At 37.4% G+C, this 13,624-nt stretch overlaps 1 protein-coding gene across 3 annotated transcripts in view; it reads right to left on the bottom strand.

Annotated features, from left to right (window-relative positions):
• The window catches only part of NLN (neurolysin), a 35,689-nt gene that overhangs the window by 21,046 nt on the left and 1,019 nt on the right, over positions 1 to 13,624 (bottom strand). Inside the window, exons 1-3 of one of the 3 annotated variants that reach the window (XM_068667452.1) lie at positions 11,975 to 11,996; positions 2,841 to 3,097; positions 480 to 628 (exon numbers count right to left, since the gene is read on the bottom strand). In XM_068667452.1, coding sequence (XP_068523553.1) covers positions 480 to 628; positions 2,841 to 3,069 — 378 coding nt within the window. In that variant the 5' untranslated portion in view covers positions 3,070 to 3,097; positions 11,975 to 11,996. Of the gene's footprint in view, positions 1 to 479; positions 629 to 2,840; positions 3,098 to 11,174; positions 11,266 to 11,974; positions 11,997 to 13,624 lie in introns of those variants that run through there. The other 2 variants (XM_068667451.1, XM_068667450.1) reach the window with 2 other exon arrangements.

Below are 13,624 nucleotides of genomic sequence, written 5' to 3'. Positions count from 1 at the left end.
ACTCCAAGAAATAGAGCTCCAAGGTATTACTAAGCTAAGCTTAGCTTTTCAAGATCCAAGTAATACCTTGGAGCACCATACTACATAATAAACAGTACAAATGAAGAATACAACATACATGGAGATGATCAGTTAGAAGGGAAACAACAGAAACTCAAAGGGATAGAAACTAGTTCAACAGTATCTTTTGACTTAGTTTTACTTCGAGGTTTAAGCAACACATAAGGAGGAAGCTACTATGGGATAGCCAATAATTAGCAGATCAAAAGAGATAACCTCAGAGGTCACTCCCTGTTATAATATATACTAATAATATATATATATTATTATAAATATATATATATATATATTTATAATAATATATATATATAATATATACTCCCTGTTTATATAATAGGTTTTCAACTATTTTAGATAAATAGTTTTTCATCTATTTTATCTACATTTCTACAAGTTATGCAGAAATCACTGTGATTTACCTGCAAATAAACGATCTTCTGAAATACATCTTCTCTCATGCTCATCTCCACATCGAAATTGGAAAGTTTTTTGTCAGCTTCTGTACTTGCTAAGCGTACCTCTTTGTCTGGTGAAACATGCTGGGGAAAATCCAACATGCTCCTTTCCACTGTTTAAATAAAAGGCAATGAACACTTACACAGAAGGCTAGAAACATCACAGATAGAGAACTTCCACTCTCTTACAATATTTATAGAAGTTACACAAAAAAAAAAGTACCCAAAGCAACTTGACAATCAGATCAGGCTTGAACCAAATAAAATGATTACAAATAACGTAAAAATGAATGGATGAAGGGACAGAACTGCGTACCATTACGGCAAATAAACATCTGACAGAAACCATCTATTACCAAAGCCTAATTATCTTACCTTCATACTTCTACAAAGTCCATTGAAGGGTATACTAATATGATAAGTAATTTTTGGAAGAGGTACCATTTGTAAGTGAAGACTGACATTGTTTCATAGCTGGCACAAATGCTTCCATGTTAGTATTTAACATGAAGTACTCTGATTCTTCCAAACATGACCATGTGTCCTTAAGTTATTTTTATGTTGGTATGAGAGGATAGTGTAAATCCCCAATTCTTATACATATTTAAGGACAAAATCTGATAACCACAAGAGATGTTACGTATTCTGAACTTCTAGATATCATAAGCTAATACAACATTTTATAGAATATTTTTCTGAGATTAAGTAAAACCTTACTTATTAAACAAATATTGCATCTTTGTAATGAATAGAAGCACTAAACAAAAATAACTCGTTATGACTAGCTGAATTAACTTAATTAAAAACTAATTATTCCCCACCCCCTTGAAAAAACATGCTTTAGAGTAACAATATTCTAGGACAATTTGCTGTAAAGCTTTTTAATTTTATTTACTCTGATGTTGTTTATGAAGCCCTGAGATATTCTCAGATCTTTAGAAACCTTTGGAATGCAAGCATGGGCATATGGCTCTTCTTATTAACCACTGGAAACTCTTTTTCCCCCTCCTGTCCTTCTGCCAAGGCAGTTCAAAATGATGAACTGAGTTTTAGCAGCTTCCAAGTAAAATCTAAGGCCTGCTGTCATATGTGCTTCTTCAGATCATGAGTTTCAGTTACTGGAATAAGACTGTTTTTTATGCACCTGTGAGAAGGATACACAGGACTTAAAAATCCAGGTTCCTAATGGAATCCTTGCTGTGGTAATATATCCTTGTCATATGCCATGGGCTATTTCACAAGTAAGTCCTGGTAATTTTGCATACATCTTCGATGATTGGCACTACAAGTTAGATATGACCCACTTCTGCAATGGTGTGTAGAAAAAAAAAGTACTTTTTGGAAGATGCAAGTCTCAATGGCTATACTTAGAGGCTAAAGGCCACTATTTTCTGTATAAACCAGATCTGCCTTCTAATTTAATTTGAAGCATAGAAATTTATAATGTGGTGAAAAGGCATACAATAATTGTACCAAGTACATTGGTACAATTAAAACTGAATCTGACAGGAAGCTGTTTGCATAAAGATAACTCAGTCTTTCTGCCAGCACTGATTTCAGTCAATGAACTTGATATGCCCATACAGTAATTCTAAATGATGTGAAAGACATGGACCAATATTACAGTGCAATCGTTTGTGCTGCAAGCTGCTCTTTTTTGCTAAGTGAAGACTAAGCTCCAAGCCAAGGTGCCTGTTTTCAGCAGTTCTGTGGCTGCACAAGACTTTTTGAGAGGATTTAAGAGAACCTGACATTTTATTATACAGACTACTTTGGGGATGTCATGCAGCCACCACATGATCCATCACCTTTTCTCCACCAAGACTGTATCAATCTTCCCATGGCTCTATTTGAATTGCTTTTTTCAGTCAGATTATACAGCCTTTGAGAAAGGCACTGCTTATCAAGCTTCAATGTAATACCTATCCCATGGACACTGTACTCTAAACTATTGCACACTGTCCCCTAGTGGTTGTACTCAGTATGAAAATAAAATACAACTGCAGAGCTTAACATGCAAAAAATAAAACAGATGACCACTGCAGATCTCTGGATTCCTCAAAAAGGTCAGCAACATAGTTTTTCTAATCCTTGTTTTTGTCTCCAGATTAAAGTAGCCAAATTTCACAGCTGATCATGTTACACATTGCTGAGAGATCCTGAAAAATTGCTATGACTAGAGGACCCTTAAAAGATGAGACTTCTACACATTCTCCACAAAGACAGCAGGGACCTGAATTATAAGCCAGAATTATCTTTCCTCATTGTTTCTTCATGTGCGGATGGAACGCGCTATTGAGAGAATCGCAGAAAGTATGCACTAACCTGCATATTCTACTTCTATATCTGCCAAGGCCCGTACAGTATTTTCATGTGTTACTTCCCCAATATCAAGCATCCCAACGCTGTCATATACATGCTTTGTCTTCCTGATTAGTTCTTCAGTTCTTGATCTAATTTGCTCTGGTGAGAGGTCCCATCTCAGAAGATTTCGGCCTGATGCGATGTATGAAGAAGCCTTGAGCTGGCTAGTGATTTCTGCTCCCAATGTCATTCTCAACACAAGCCGTGGCCCAATGGACCTGAAATGAGAAAAAAGATCTTTACAAAAGATCTTTTAAATCTTAAAAAAACTCTAGTTGAAGATGTAGTTAATAGTAAACATCAGAAAAGCAGGTGACCTTTAATAATCACAGAATGTTTTCATTCAAGCAAGAAAAAAGTCCTTTTTAGAGCCATGTATTTCTTGCCCAGTGGGACCATATACAACTGTCACCCTTACCATTTAAGTTTAATTTTAGATAAATCAGAGGTTCGTCTTCTACCTTAATTCATCTAGAGGATGAACAAGTGCCATCTAATATGTTTGTAGACAGAGATAAAAATTTTGGTAGAGAAATAATAAAAATATAGGAATGCAAAATAGACAGGTTCAGTTACTACTCAATCTTCAATGAAAAACAATTTCAGTTACTGAAACTCTATAATCAGTATTTGCATTTTTGAAATTCAGAATAAAACCCACACAATGATTTGTAGATTATGAACACCAAGTGCTGCAAATATGTATACAACTAGATAAAAAAAATGTCATGTGTTCACTTAACAAACAATTTTATATTTATATTGGATGTCTGCCCCACAATCAGCCATGGGAGGGAAACTTCTAGTTGCTCCTCTGTTGAAAACTTATTCTCTTAATTGTCATGGATTTTATATAGATATCTTCACTTTAATGCAAGAATTTACATACTATTGAGCTGATAATAAATCAAGTATATTTCAACTTTAGCTAGCAGGAAAAAAAAAAAATCACATACATAACTCATCATAACTGTGCAGTGCAATTACTGGCTGCCTTTTTTTTTTTCTAATTTTTGTGACAATACTAAAAAGATGTGCCTTGGAGCAATGAATCCAAATCGAAATTAAGAAGATACTGACTATGAAATACTGGCTTCCACACTCCCACCTCCCTGGCCCAAAAAAGCAACACTCAGCTTTGTTGTATGAAGGAGATATTTAGTCAGGCAGCTGACTGAAGTTGGGCTAACAAAAACCCATGGTCAACAACATATTAATCTTTAGAACACAGTAATATCTCAGTTATGTATGAATTATTTGCCGAGAGATATGATAACTTGACAGTAATTTAAAACTTGCATTCAAGGAGTAAAGTGCTGCGGTGTTTAGTATTATATGAGGGTCAACCTACACCTTCAAAAAAGTAACAAGGAGATTCTAGACCTTTGAGCTACTCAGGTCAGCTCTAGCAGGCAGAGACTATCTGCCTCTGCGTTTCATTCACATTTTATATAAATATATATATATTTTCTTTAATATATATATATATATATAAAGTAATAATGACAATGATTTTCAACCATAACTAAAGAAATATAAGAACACACAGAGAGAGCTTGCAACTAAAAGGGATGCTTATTTTACACTGTTTTATATGAAATACCTTTTCCTGTTAACACCAGTCATTGTGCATGAACTCATTTTATTGCAAAACCAGTCTGGTATGTGCATAAGTGCTCAGATAGGTTTTGGCATACTATACAGGGAGCATACATAAAAGGACAGGCAATTTTAGCCTGAAGGAAAAACAAAGCAAAAGAGTGAAGTGCTAACAATCTGAGAGGAGCTGCACACAGAGCTTGTATTTGAAGGCAAGACTTTTTAGTAAAAGTCTTGTTGGTCTTTAACAGGAATTTTCTAGATATAGCCTAGCCAAAATTATTTTTATACAGGACGTAAATGAAAGACAACATTCTTATCCTTATGTTGAGATTTATTTCCCTTGTTACTACAGTTTCTTTAAATCCTCCCATACCAATGTAGACAAGATGCTTACTTTTCACTTCTACCAGCGTACAGAAATATCAGTGTCCAGCATATTGACAATTTAACTCTGAAAATGAAGCCTGGATAAAGAATATTCCTTCCACCTCTGCTTTCTCTCTCCAATATGAATTCAGATGTGACATGACTGAATTACCAGCTACACCACCAGACTACTGCAACTTGGAATCTCATTTAGAAGCTTCTGATAGATCAAACTGCTTTTGTGAAAGCAAAAGGGCATGTAATAGCATTCTCAGAATGCAATAGTCTCTCCCATTCCCCTAAAATACTGAATTCTATTCTGAATCTACAAATCTATTAAAGAATAGTACTTAATTAAGTCCGCTTCCCACTGGACTATGCTATGTCTAGTCTTTCACACATCACTAGTGCAGCTGTGGCACAACCTCATGGGTGCTGAAGGGGAATCTCCACAAAAGTAGTTTCAACTCTAACTCCCTCCCCCCCCTCCAGAAAATATCAGAAAGAATATGAAATGTGCCAAATTAAGGTCAAACTAGAAGTGGAACAGAATCAAAGGAAAACAATAACTCCAAAACAACAAAGCTAAAGTGCAGATATTCTTTAAAGAGAACTTACAGCTTTAATTACCTTCACACAGACATGAAAATGCAGCTCTGCCACTGACCAACAACATATTATCATAAACAATCATGAAAATAATCACAGCAACAACAGATTACATTAACTTCAGCTGTCAAAAAAGTATAATTAATAAAGTTGGACAAATTTAATTAATAGAGGGTCCCTAACTGCTGCAGAGTGCTCCTTTTAAGCACCAAAAAGATCAGACCACCTGATTTTCTCAGTATATTGGCTAGCTGCATTAAGGAATACACACAAAAAATTGATAGCTTCATAAACAATTGCCATGCATGCCATCAAGTGATTGACTGTATCTGTTAGAGACAGCTAATTATGGAACAAAACCAGCCTTGTTTTGCAATGCTGACACCTTGTCTCCTCCTGCTGATACAATGAAGCAGTCATTCGTATGGATTAACAAAACCAGAACAAACTCAGAAGAACCTGGAAGTCTTTCCATTGACCAAGTGAATGGAGGCTTTCAAAAATGGTAACATAACATTTCAAGTAAAAACAATCAGAGTATGCAACCATAACATGAAACTCCAAATAAAATATAAAAACACCTGCTGTTACCTTCATACTAGTTGATCAGACTCACGTGAGATTAATGAAAAATAACATGCAACTAAAGTATACACACAGGTGAAAACTCAGCCTTGCTATGTCTTTCAGTGGACTGTTGTTTCATATTCTTTCATCTACATGAAACTGTAAACCAATTCAAATATATAGTAAACTTCAAATATGTAATAAAAGTGTAATAACTTGTTTTATATTTGTTCACGAAAAAAGCCAAGAAATGTCAGATGCAAAATTAATGATTAAATAGACTATAAAAAGAAACAAGAAATGATAGGATAGCTAAAATAATGAATGTTTAAAAATGCTTTGCAACTGTATTTGTCATATTATAAGAGAGAAAATATTACTGTAAATTGTACCACTGAGGAAAATTTTAACTTCCCAGATATAGCTTGGAAAATAAATTGAATAAATTATATTAATTATGGTAGGCACCAGATGCAATAGCAAAGAGCATTTTTTCAAAAAGTAAATGAACCAACATGCTGCAATTATTATATAAAAGGCTTGTGTTTCAGTTAATGGCAGCAACATTACAGAAGAGCCAGCCATTCCTTGGACTGAGCAATCAGAAAACGATTCAGTTTAAATTAGACAGAAGAATAAACAAATGTAGGTCCATAAATAAGGTTATGTGTATTCTGGGTAAAGCATTGCTGGAGTCTGTAGTGGCCAGTTCAAACTGTTTAAGTCATTATACTCAACTTTCTGCAGTGCTGTGTAGGACTGTTGACATCCCTGGGTAAGGGATAAGGTCTGTGTTCAGCAGCAGGGGGGGCTTGAGACATTCCCCTTTCTTCCTATTCCTCCCCCTGCTGCTCATTTCTGCCTTTGTGCACCCCTGCATCTCTGACGGCAGAGTAACTACTGGTAGGATCCTCACAGAGTCATGGTACCAAACAGGTGAAGAATTAATCACAGAATGGTTTGGATTGGAAGAGTCCTTAAAGACCACCCAGGTCCAACCCCCTGCCATGGGCAGGGACACCTCCCACCAGACCAGGTTGCCCAAAGCCCCATCCAGCCTGGCCTTGAGCACCTCTAGGGATGGGGCATGCACAGCTTCTCTGGGCAGCCTGTGCAGTACCTCACCACCTTCTGAGCCAAGAGCTTATTCCTAACACCCAATCTAAATCTACCCTCTTTTTTTCTCTCCAGCTTTCCAGTAGGTCCCCTTTAGGCACTGGAAGGCTGCTGTAAGGCGTCCCCGGAACTTTCTCTTCTCCAGGCTCAATAACCCCAACTCCCTCAGCCTGTCCTTGTAGGAAAGGTGCTCCAGCCTCTTGATCATTTTGTGGGCCCTCCTCTAGACCCACTCCAACAGGTCCATGTCCTTCTCACATTTGGGGCCCCAGAGCTGAACTCAGGGCTCCAGGTGGGTTCTCACAGGAGCAGAGCAGGGGAGAAGAATCACCTCTCTTGCCCTGCTGGCCAAGCTGCTTTTGGTGCAGCCCAAGACGGCTGCCTTCGTGTGCTGCAAGCATGCACTGCCAGCTCCTGTCAAACTTCTCAGTTACCAATATTCCCAGGTCCCTCTCACAGGGCTGCCCTCTAATCCCTCATTGCCCAGCCAGTACTGATGTCCAGGATTACCCTGACTGAGATGCACTTGGCCCTGTTAAACCTCATGAGGTTTGCACAGGCCCACCTCTCAGGCCTGCACAGGTCCCTCCGGATGGCGTCCCTTCCCTCCAGCATGTCCATCACACCACACAGCTTGGTGTCCTCCACAAATGGACCAAAAAATGGAATGGGGTGGGGGGTTTCAGCTCATCACTTCCATCACGTTTGATGTGTGACTTCAGTTGTGCTGGCTTAAGGATCAAAGGAGTGCCAACAGCCACTTAAGCCTGCACTACTGCTAGAGGATATGTGTGAAATGTATGGGTTTAGTCTTGAGGTCTTGAGATGATTGCTGTTATTAATGATAATTTCTACCAAAAGCTGTACAAGTTGAATAATAACTTAGTAGTTATTATTTGTAGATGATGCTTAGTAGTGACTTCTAAAATGGGATTTTAAAAACGAAAACAGAGCTCCTAAGTTACAGACCACAATCATTGCTATTTTTGCTAGAATGCCAGGTATTTATTTTGCCAACAAATATACAATTTGATTACTTGCTGCCTCTGGAAAATATAACTATGATTTGATTTTACCAAGGAGGAGGACCTTTATAATATAAATACCCTATTGCATTAGAGTATTGTGTTACTCTATTACTGTATTGTAGTACTCTATTACAGTAATATAGTGGCCAATGTAACTGCTGCAAAGACAATCAAAGCAGCTAAACTTACTGGTTGATTTTAAACTTGTACAGTAAATACTTTAAATATAATAAACATTTATGTCAGACTGTTTTTGTTTAAAAACAATTTTCCATGTCTGGAACATGCCGAACTACCCTTTGTAATAAAGCACTATTAAAACAAAATAAAAAGCCACAGTCTGAAGCAGAACCAGCAAATGTTAGCATCAGCTTTAGAAAATACAAATACAAAAATCTGTAACCTTGTTCACAAGGTGCTCCTACTACTGATGATCACTTTAAAATATACTCAAGATTTAAGTCTTCTGTCTCATTTATCTCTGACTAAGTACTGATAGCTATGATTCTATCCAAGACTCTTAAATGATAGTTTTCAAATCAATCTTTACCTAAACACTACTAGTTACAATGATGAATGAGATCTTACAAACTAATAAAATATATTTTAAAATGTATTTCTGGGAAACATGTGTACAGACAGGTTTATTGTACATGCTTGTAGATCTAACAGTTCCATATAGCCATGTAAATATTAGAGTATATCAGCTTTATGTAGAATGGAAAACTATGTCCTCTGCTGGTGAAGGTCTGGTGTAACAGTTTCAGGGATAAAGGGAAAACCAAGACAGATTAATTTATATATTTTTTTTAAGTAAAAAAGAAAAAGAAAAAAGACAGGCATTAAGATGATTTAGCACTGAAAGATACTCCTAAGGGTTTGTACATATCAACTTGAAACAAAATGGAATATTACTCTTTCTGTGCACTTCCATAAGTAGAAAAGATGGTTCTCATCTTCATAAAATTATCAAAATGTGAAGGTTTCTTACACACAAAACCACTAAATAAAATGTCATCTTCTAGTTTTTGAATATTCTAAGGGAAAACAAATACAAAGATGTTTTTCTTGTTGCACCTTATGTATGCTTTTGGGGGGGGGGGGGGGGGGTACTCCCAAGGATACAAATAAGAGAAGATTTGGTAATCACAATAAATTAACTTGTTTTTCATTTAGTAATTTACTGTATCAAGCTTTGTAAAAGCTCTTAATTTAAAAATCAGAACAGCAACAGGACCGTTCTTTCTTTTGAAATAGCAGATCTTAGTAAAACTCTTCCTTATCTTACAGGCTGCAAGAGAACCAGCACCGCATGCTGGAAGCCAACATTGTGGATGTGAAGACCGTGTTCACCAGGAAAGAGCAACCAGCACTCTCAGGGCCTCACTCGGTGTTTTATCACCACCTAGCGGTCATGTTTAAATTAGAAAAAAAAAAAAAAAAAGTTCCAAGGCAACACAAAAACTGTCAGATTGCTGCAGGAGCAATTATTTAATACTTGAATAATATGCCATATGCTGGCATTTCCCTGAGAGTGTTACCAAACATATATAAACAGTAACAGACAGTCATGGTTTAAGTAAACCATTACAGCAGCTAAGTCTCTTACTCAGTGGAACATAAGGCTTTCCAATTTCCTTTAAGTGAAGACCTATATAATTCAAAAAAGAACACTTCAGAAACAAACTACAGTCAGTATTCAGCAACAGCTAATATAGTAGAGGACGGTACTTTGCCTCTGTTCTCTGCATGGATTTTAACACAGAAATTTTATAGAGTTGTACTATTTAGCCTAAATTCTTGCTTGAATTCTAAATAACGTATCCACACTGTTTCAGTTTTGACTCATCGCGTCAGACAGTAAGTTTTTTTTTTACTTCAGAGTAAAGAAAGGACTAAAATCAAGGAAAGTCAGCAGAGCACTGAGTAAACCATGGCAGAAAACAGGAAAGGAAGAAAAAAAGCCCAAGACAGAACAGGAGTTGTATCAACTTAAAGCTGGTGGAGCTAATTGGAGAGGAAGATAATAGGAGCACATTATTTCAAGTTGGCAAAAGAATGAGACCACAACCCCAAAATTTAAGTCAGCACTTTTTCCTGCTGGACAAATACATTTGAAATCATTATTACAAGTGTCTGGAGCAGTGAATACATGCCTTGAATTCTTGGGCCCTTTTCCTTAGGAAAGTGCTTGGCTTTGTGTCATGACAGAGTTTGGCACAGACAGAACTCAGTATGGCAAGAGGACAGTTTCCTTAGTATTGCTGAATTTTGAGTTCTATAACTGTTACAATAAACTTTTTTTTTTCTTAAGCTATGTTTGATGGAATAGAAGAAGATCTGGAACTTTTTAACATTAAATACTTAATTTGTCACTAAATCTTTCAGAAAAGAAAAGATTCTTTGCATCTCAGATCCCTGTAAGCTCTGTTGATTACACTTCTATAGTAGATACACTTTAAGCTCTTAAGATCAATGTAAGTTAAAAAAACTGTAAGTTACATTATCATTTTAAAACATTTATCAATAAATACATTTCTCTCAATTCTACTTTTATAATCCTATTATCTGGCATCAAATGTCTACTGGTTTCTCTGGTAGAATTAACAACAGTAAAGTACTTGAAAAATGAACTCTTGGCTAATAAAAAATGCAGACCATAAGCAGGAATTCATACAGGTGCATAACATGTTACGTGTGCCGCAAATCCCTAAGCAGTCTTACTGTACTTGCAGTCTTACTGTACTTGCATCCTCTATCCCTGTCCCCTCAACAGTCTTTAAACAAAAGCAATTCAGAAACTGCTCTGACTGACTTTTATAAGAGGTGATTTCTATGCAGTAGTCCTGAGCTGACCATGCAGAAGGTCAGGGTTTCTGCAGACTGCCTCATCTTGTCTCTCCCCAGTTGCAGCATTCATTAAAGTCTTACTAGGACTGCTAAACTGGGTTACAAATCCAATCTGTGAACTGAACCCATATGGTGTCACTGCAAACTCCCAACATACCACACTCCGGCTGGAGAATCTCAGAAAGGAGTTGAGAGACTTTTCAACAGGTACATGCAGACTGCAAGTGAACTGCTTAAATTACACTGAATGTGATGCAGGAAGCACTCATCAAGAGTTAATTTGATGATCCTTGTGGGTTCCTTCCAACTCAGGATATGAGTCATGATTCTGTGATCTGGGTTGTCTTCTTGCTTGGTCCTACCACCAAGTGAACCATACAAAACACAATGGAAAAAAGTATTTCCAGCTCTCTCTGGTACTGCCATAAGCATCTCACAAAGGCCTGTCATACCTGCTACGTAAACAGCAAACGCATGCTATTTAGTGCAAACACCACACACTGTTACAAGGACAGTTCAGGAATAGAACAAAATCATACAAAGCATTTAAAACAGTCTGTTGATTTCAACTGAAAAACAAGTGGTACTGCAAGACAGAAAAAAGTATTAAGGAGGGTTTGTAAACATAAAAGCTAAACACACTTAAAATGTATCCTTTTCTAAAGAAGGAACCCATGACTCAATCTACTGGAATTCTTTAAAGGACTCAAAATAGACAGAGATCAGTCTACACAGCTAGTGTAGTCTGTTTGGCTTTCAAATACTAATGAAGAGATTAGCAAAGTTACAACATTGACTCATGACAATACACATGAAATGTCAGGAGTGACCAGAAGAGGAAGAGAGAACAGAACAAAGATTTACTATACCACTCTGTAACATGTGAAGCACAAAGACACTATGTGCAGTTCTGCTCATCCCAACAGTTATAAACTTTCTCATCTTCCGTTCTCCCACCTGCCCTAAACCTTTTCCTCTTCTACCAAGTCATGATGAGTCAATACTGATCAGCTGCAGTGAGAAATTAATTCCATCCAAAGAATAACTAATTAGATGGGGATTCTTCAGCCTGGACAAAAACAAACAGAGGAAGTATTTAAGAAATTTATACAATCATGAAAAGCATGGAGAGAATAAACTGGGATTAATTTTCCCCCTGTTACTTCTGACACGACTCAGAAAAAGATCAGTCTTAGGAAGCTTGTTCAGTGTAAAAACACACTAGTAGACTAATTTTTGTACAAAATCCTAAGGCAAATGCTTTTTGTGTAGGGAAGTCCCCAGAACCTAGACTACAACAAGGCACAGGACTGTTCTGAAAAGTTACTGCTGCATGTTTGCCTTGCCTTTTGTGCTTTCCTAGGCATCCTGATCCTGACTTGTGTAGGAAAGAGGACAGATTTTTGATCTGTCAAATCCAAACCACTGAAAAGAATTTTTTCCAAGCCAGGCATTTCACAGAATCATACAATAACCCAAATTGGAAACGACCCACAAGGATCGTTGAGTCCAACTCCTGGCACCACACAAGACCACCCAAATATCAGACCAGATGTCTGAGAGCACTGTCCAAATGCTTCTGGAACTCTGTCAGGCTCAGTGCTGTGACCACTGCCCTCAGGAGAGGTGCCCAACCACCCTCTGGGTGAAGAACGTTTTCCTCACACCCACCCTGACCTTCCCCTGTCCCTGCCCCATGCCATTCCCTCAGGTCCTTCTGTCTTCGTAGAGAGAATGTCAGAACAGTTATTTCCTCAAAAGATGTTGATTTCATTGCTTTTTTTAGTCTGTTCCAACCAGTGCCCTACAGGACAAATTCAGACCACAAAATGCTTATGAGGCTGACATCTTTGACTCAGTAGGTCCAGGGAACATTTTGCTCTGCAAACTCTGCTGAGCAGCCAAATTGTTTCTATAGAGCCTGCTGCGGTTAGAAAGGTGGCGGCTGTCACTTTTTTCCACAGGAGACCAGTGCTGCTGGGGTACACAGATGAGGTTGTGCAGTCTGGGGAGCACAGGGAAAGTGAAAGACGTCCTGTGCTTCCTGCCTGGTCCTTGCCATCGCTGGAGATGGACCTGACAGTTTAAGGAAAGCACACACACTCTAAGGCAATAAGTATGCTATAGGAAAATGCTATAGGAAAGCCACTACAAAAGGTCTTCCCAGTTTTATGACCTTCATCCCCATTCCCTGCTCCTCCTCCTGCCTCTTCCCACCAAACCTGTTTCTTGCCAGTTCACTTCCCCATCAAGAGAAAAAAAAACGTGTTCAGATTCTCTTTCCAGAGACAAAAATCTAAAATTAGGTCTTAAATAGAAATTCTCATTCTCCCAGAGCCCACACACATCTATTTTGCTACTCAAAATATTATTTTGAAGATTTTGAAAGAAAGACTTCAGAATTCTTGATTCCTGGAGTATTATTTTAGGACAATGAAATTATTTAAGTCACACTTCCCACTTCATTTTTTCTTCCATTACTACTAATATCCTCAAAGAGCAAATAGGCTATCGTCCCAATTTAACTAATCCATGTGTCAAATGTTTAATCATTTTATTCAACTTAAGATACATTTGAAACTTCCTAAAAACTGACATTTCACATAT

This window comes from Anas acuta, chromosome Z (genome assembly GCF_963932015.1).
Source record: "Anas acuta chromosome Z, bAnaAcu1.1, whole genome shotgun sequence".
NCBI classification, from domain to species: domain Eukaryota; kingdom Metazoa; phylum Chordata; class Aves; order Anseriformes; family Anatidae; genus Anas; species Anas acuta.
The sequence above is the reverse complement of the archived record's forward strand: the minus strand, read 5'-3'. Positions and strand labels throughout refer to the sequence as shown.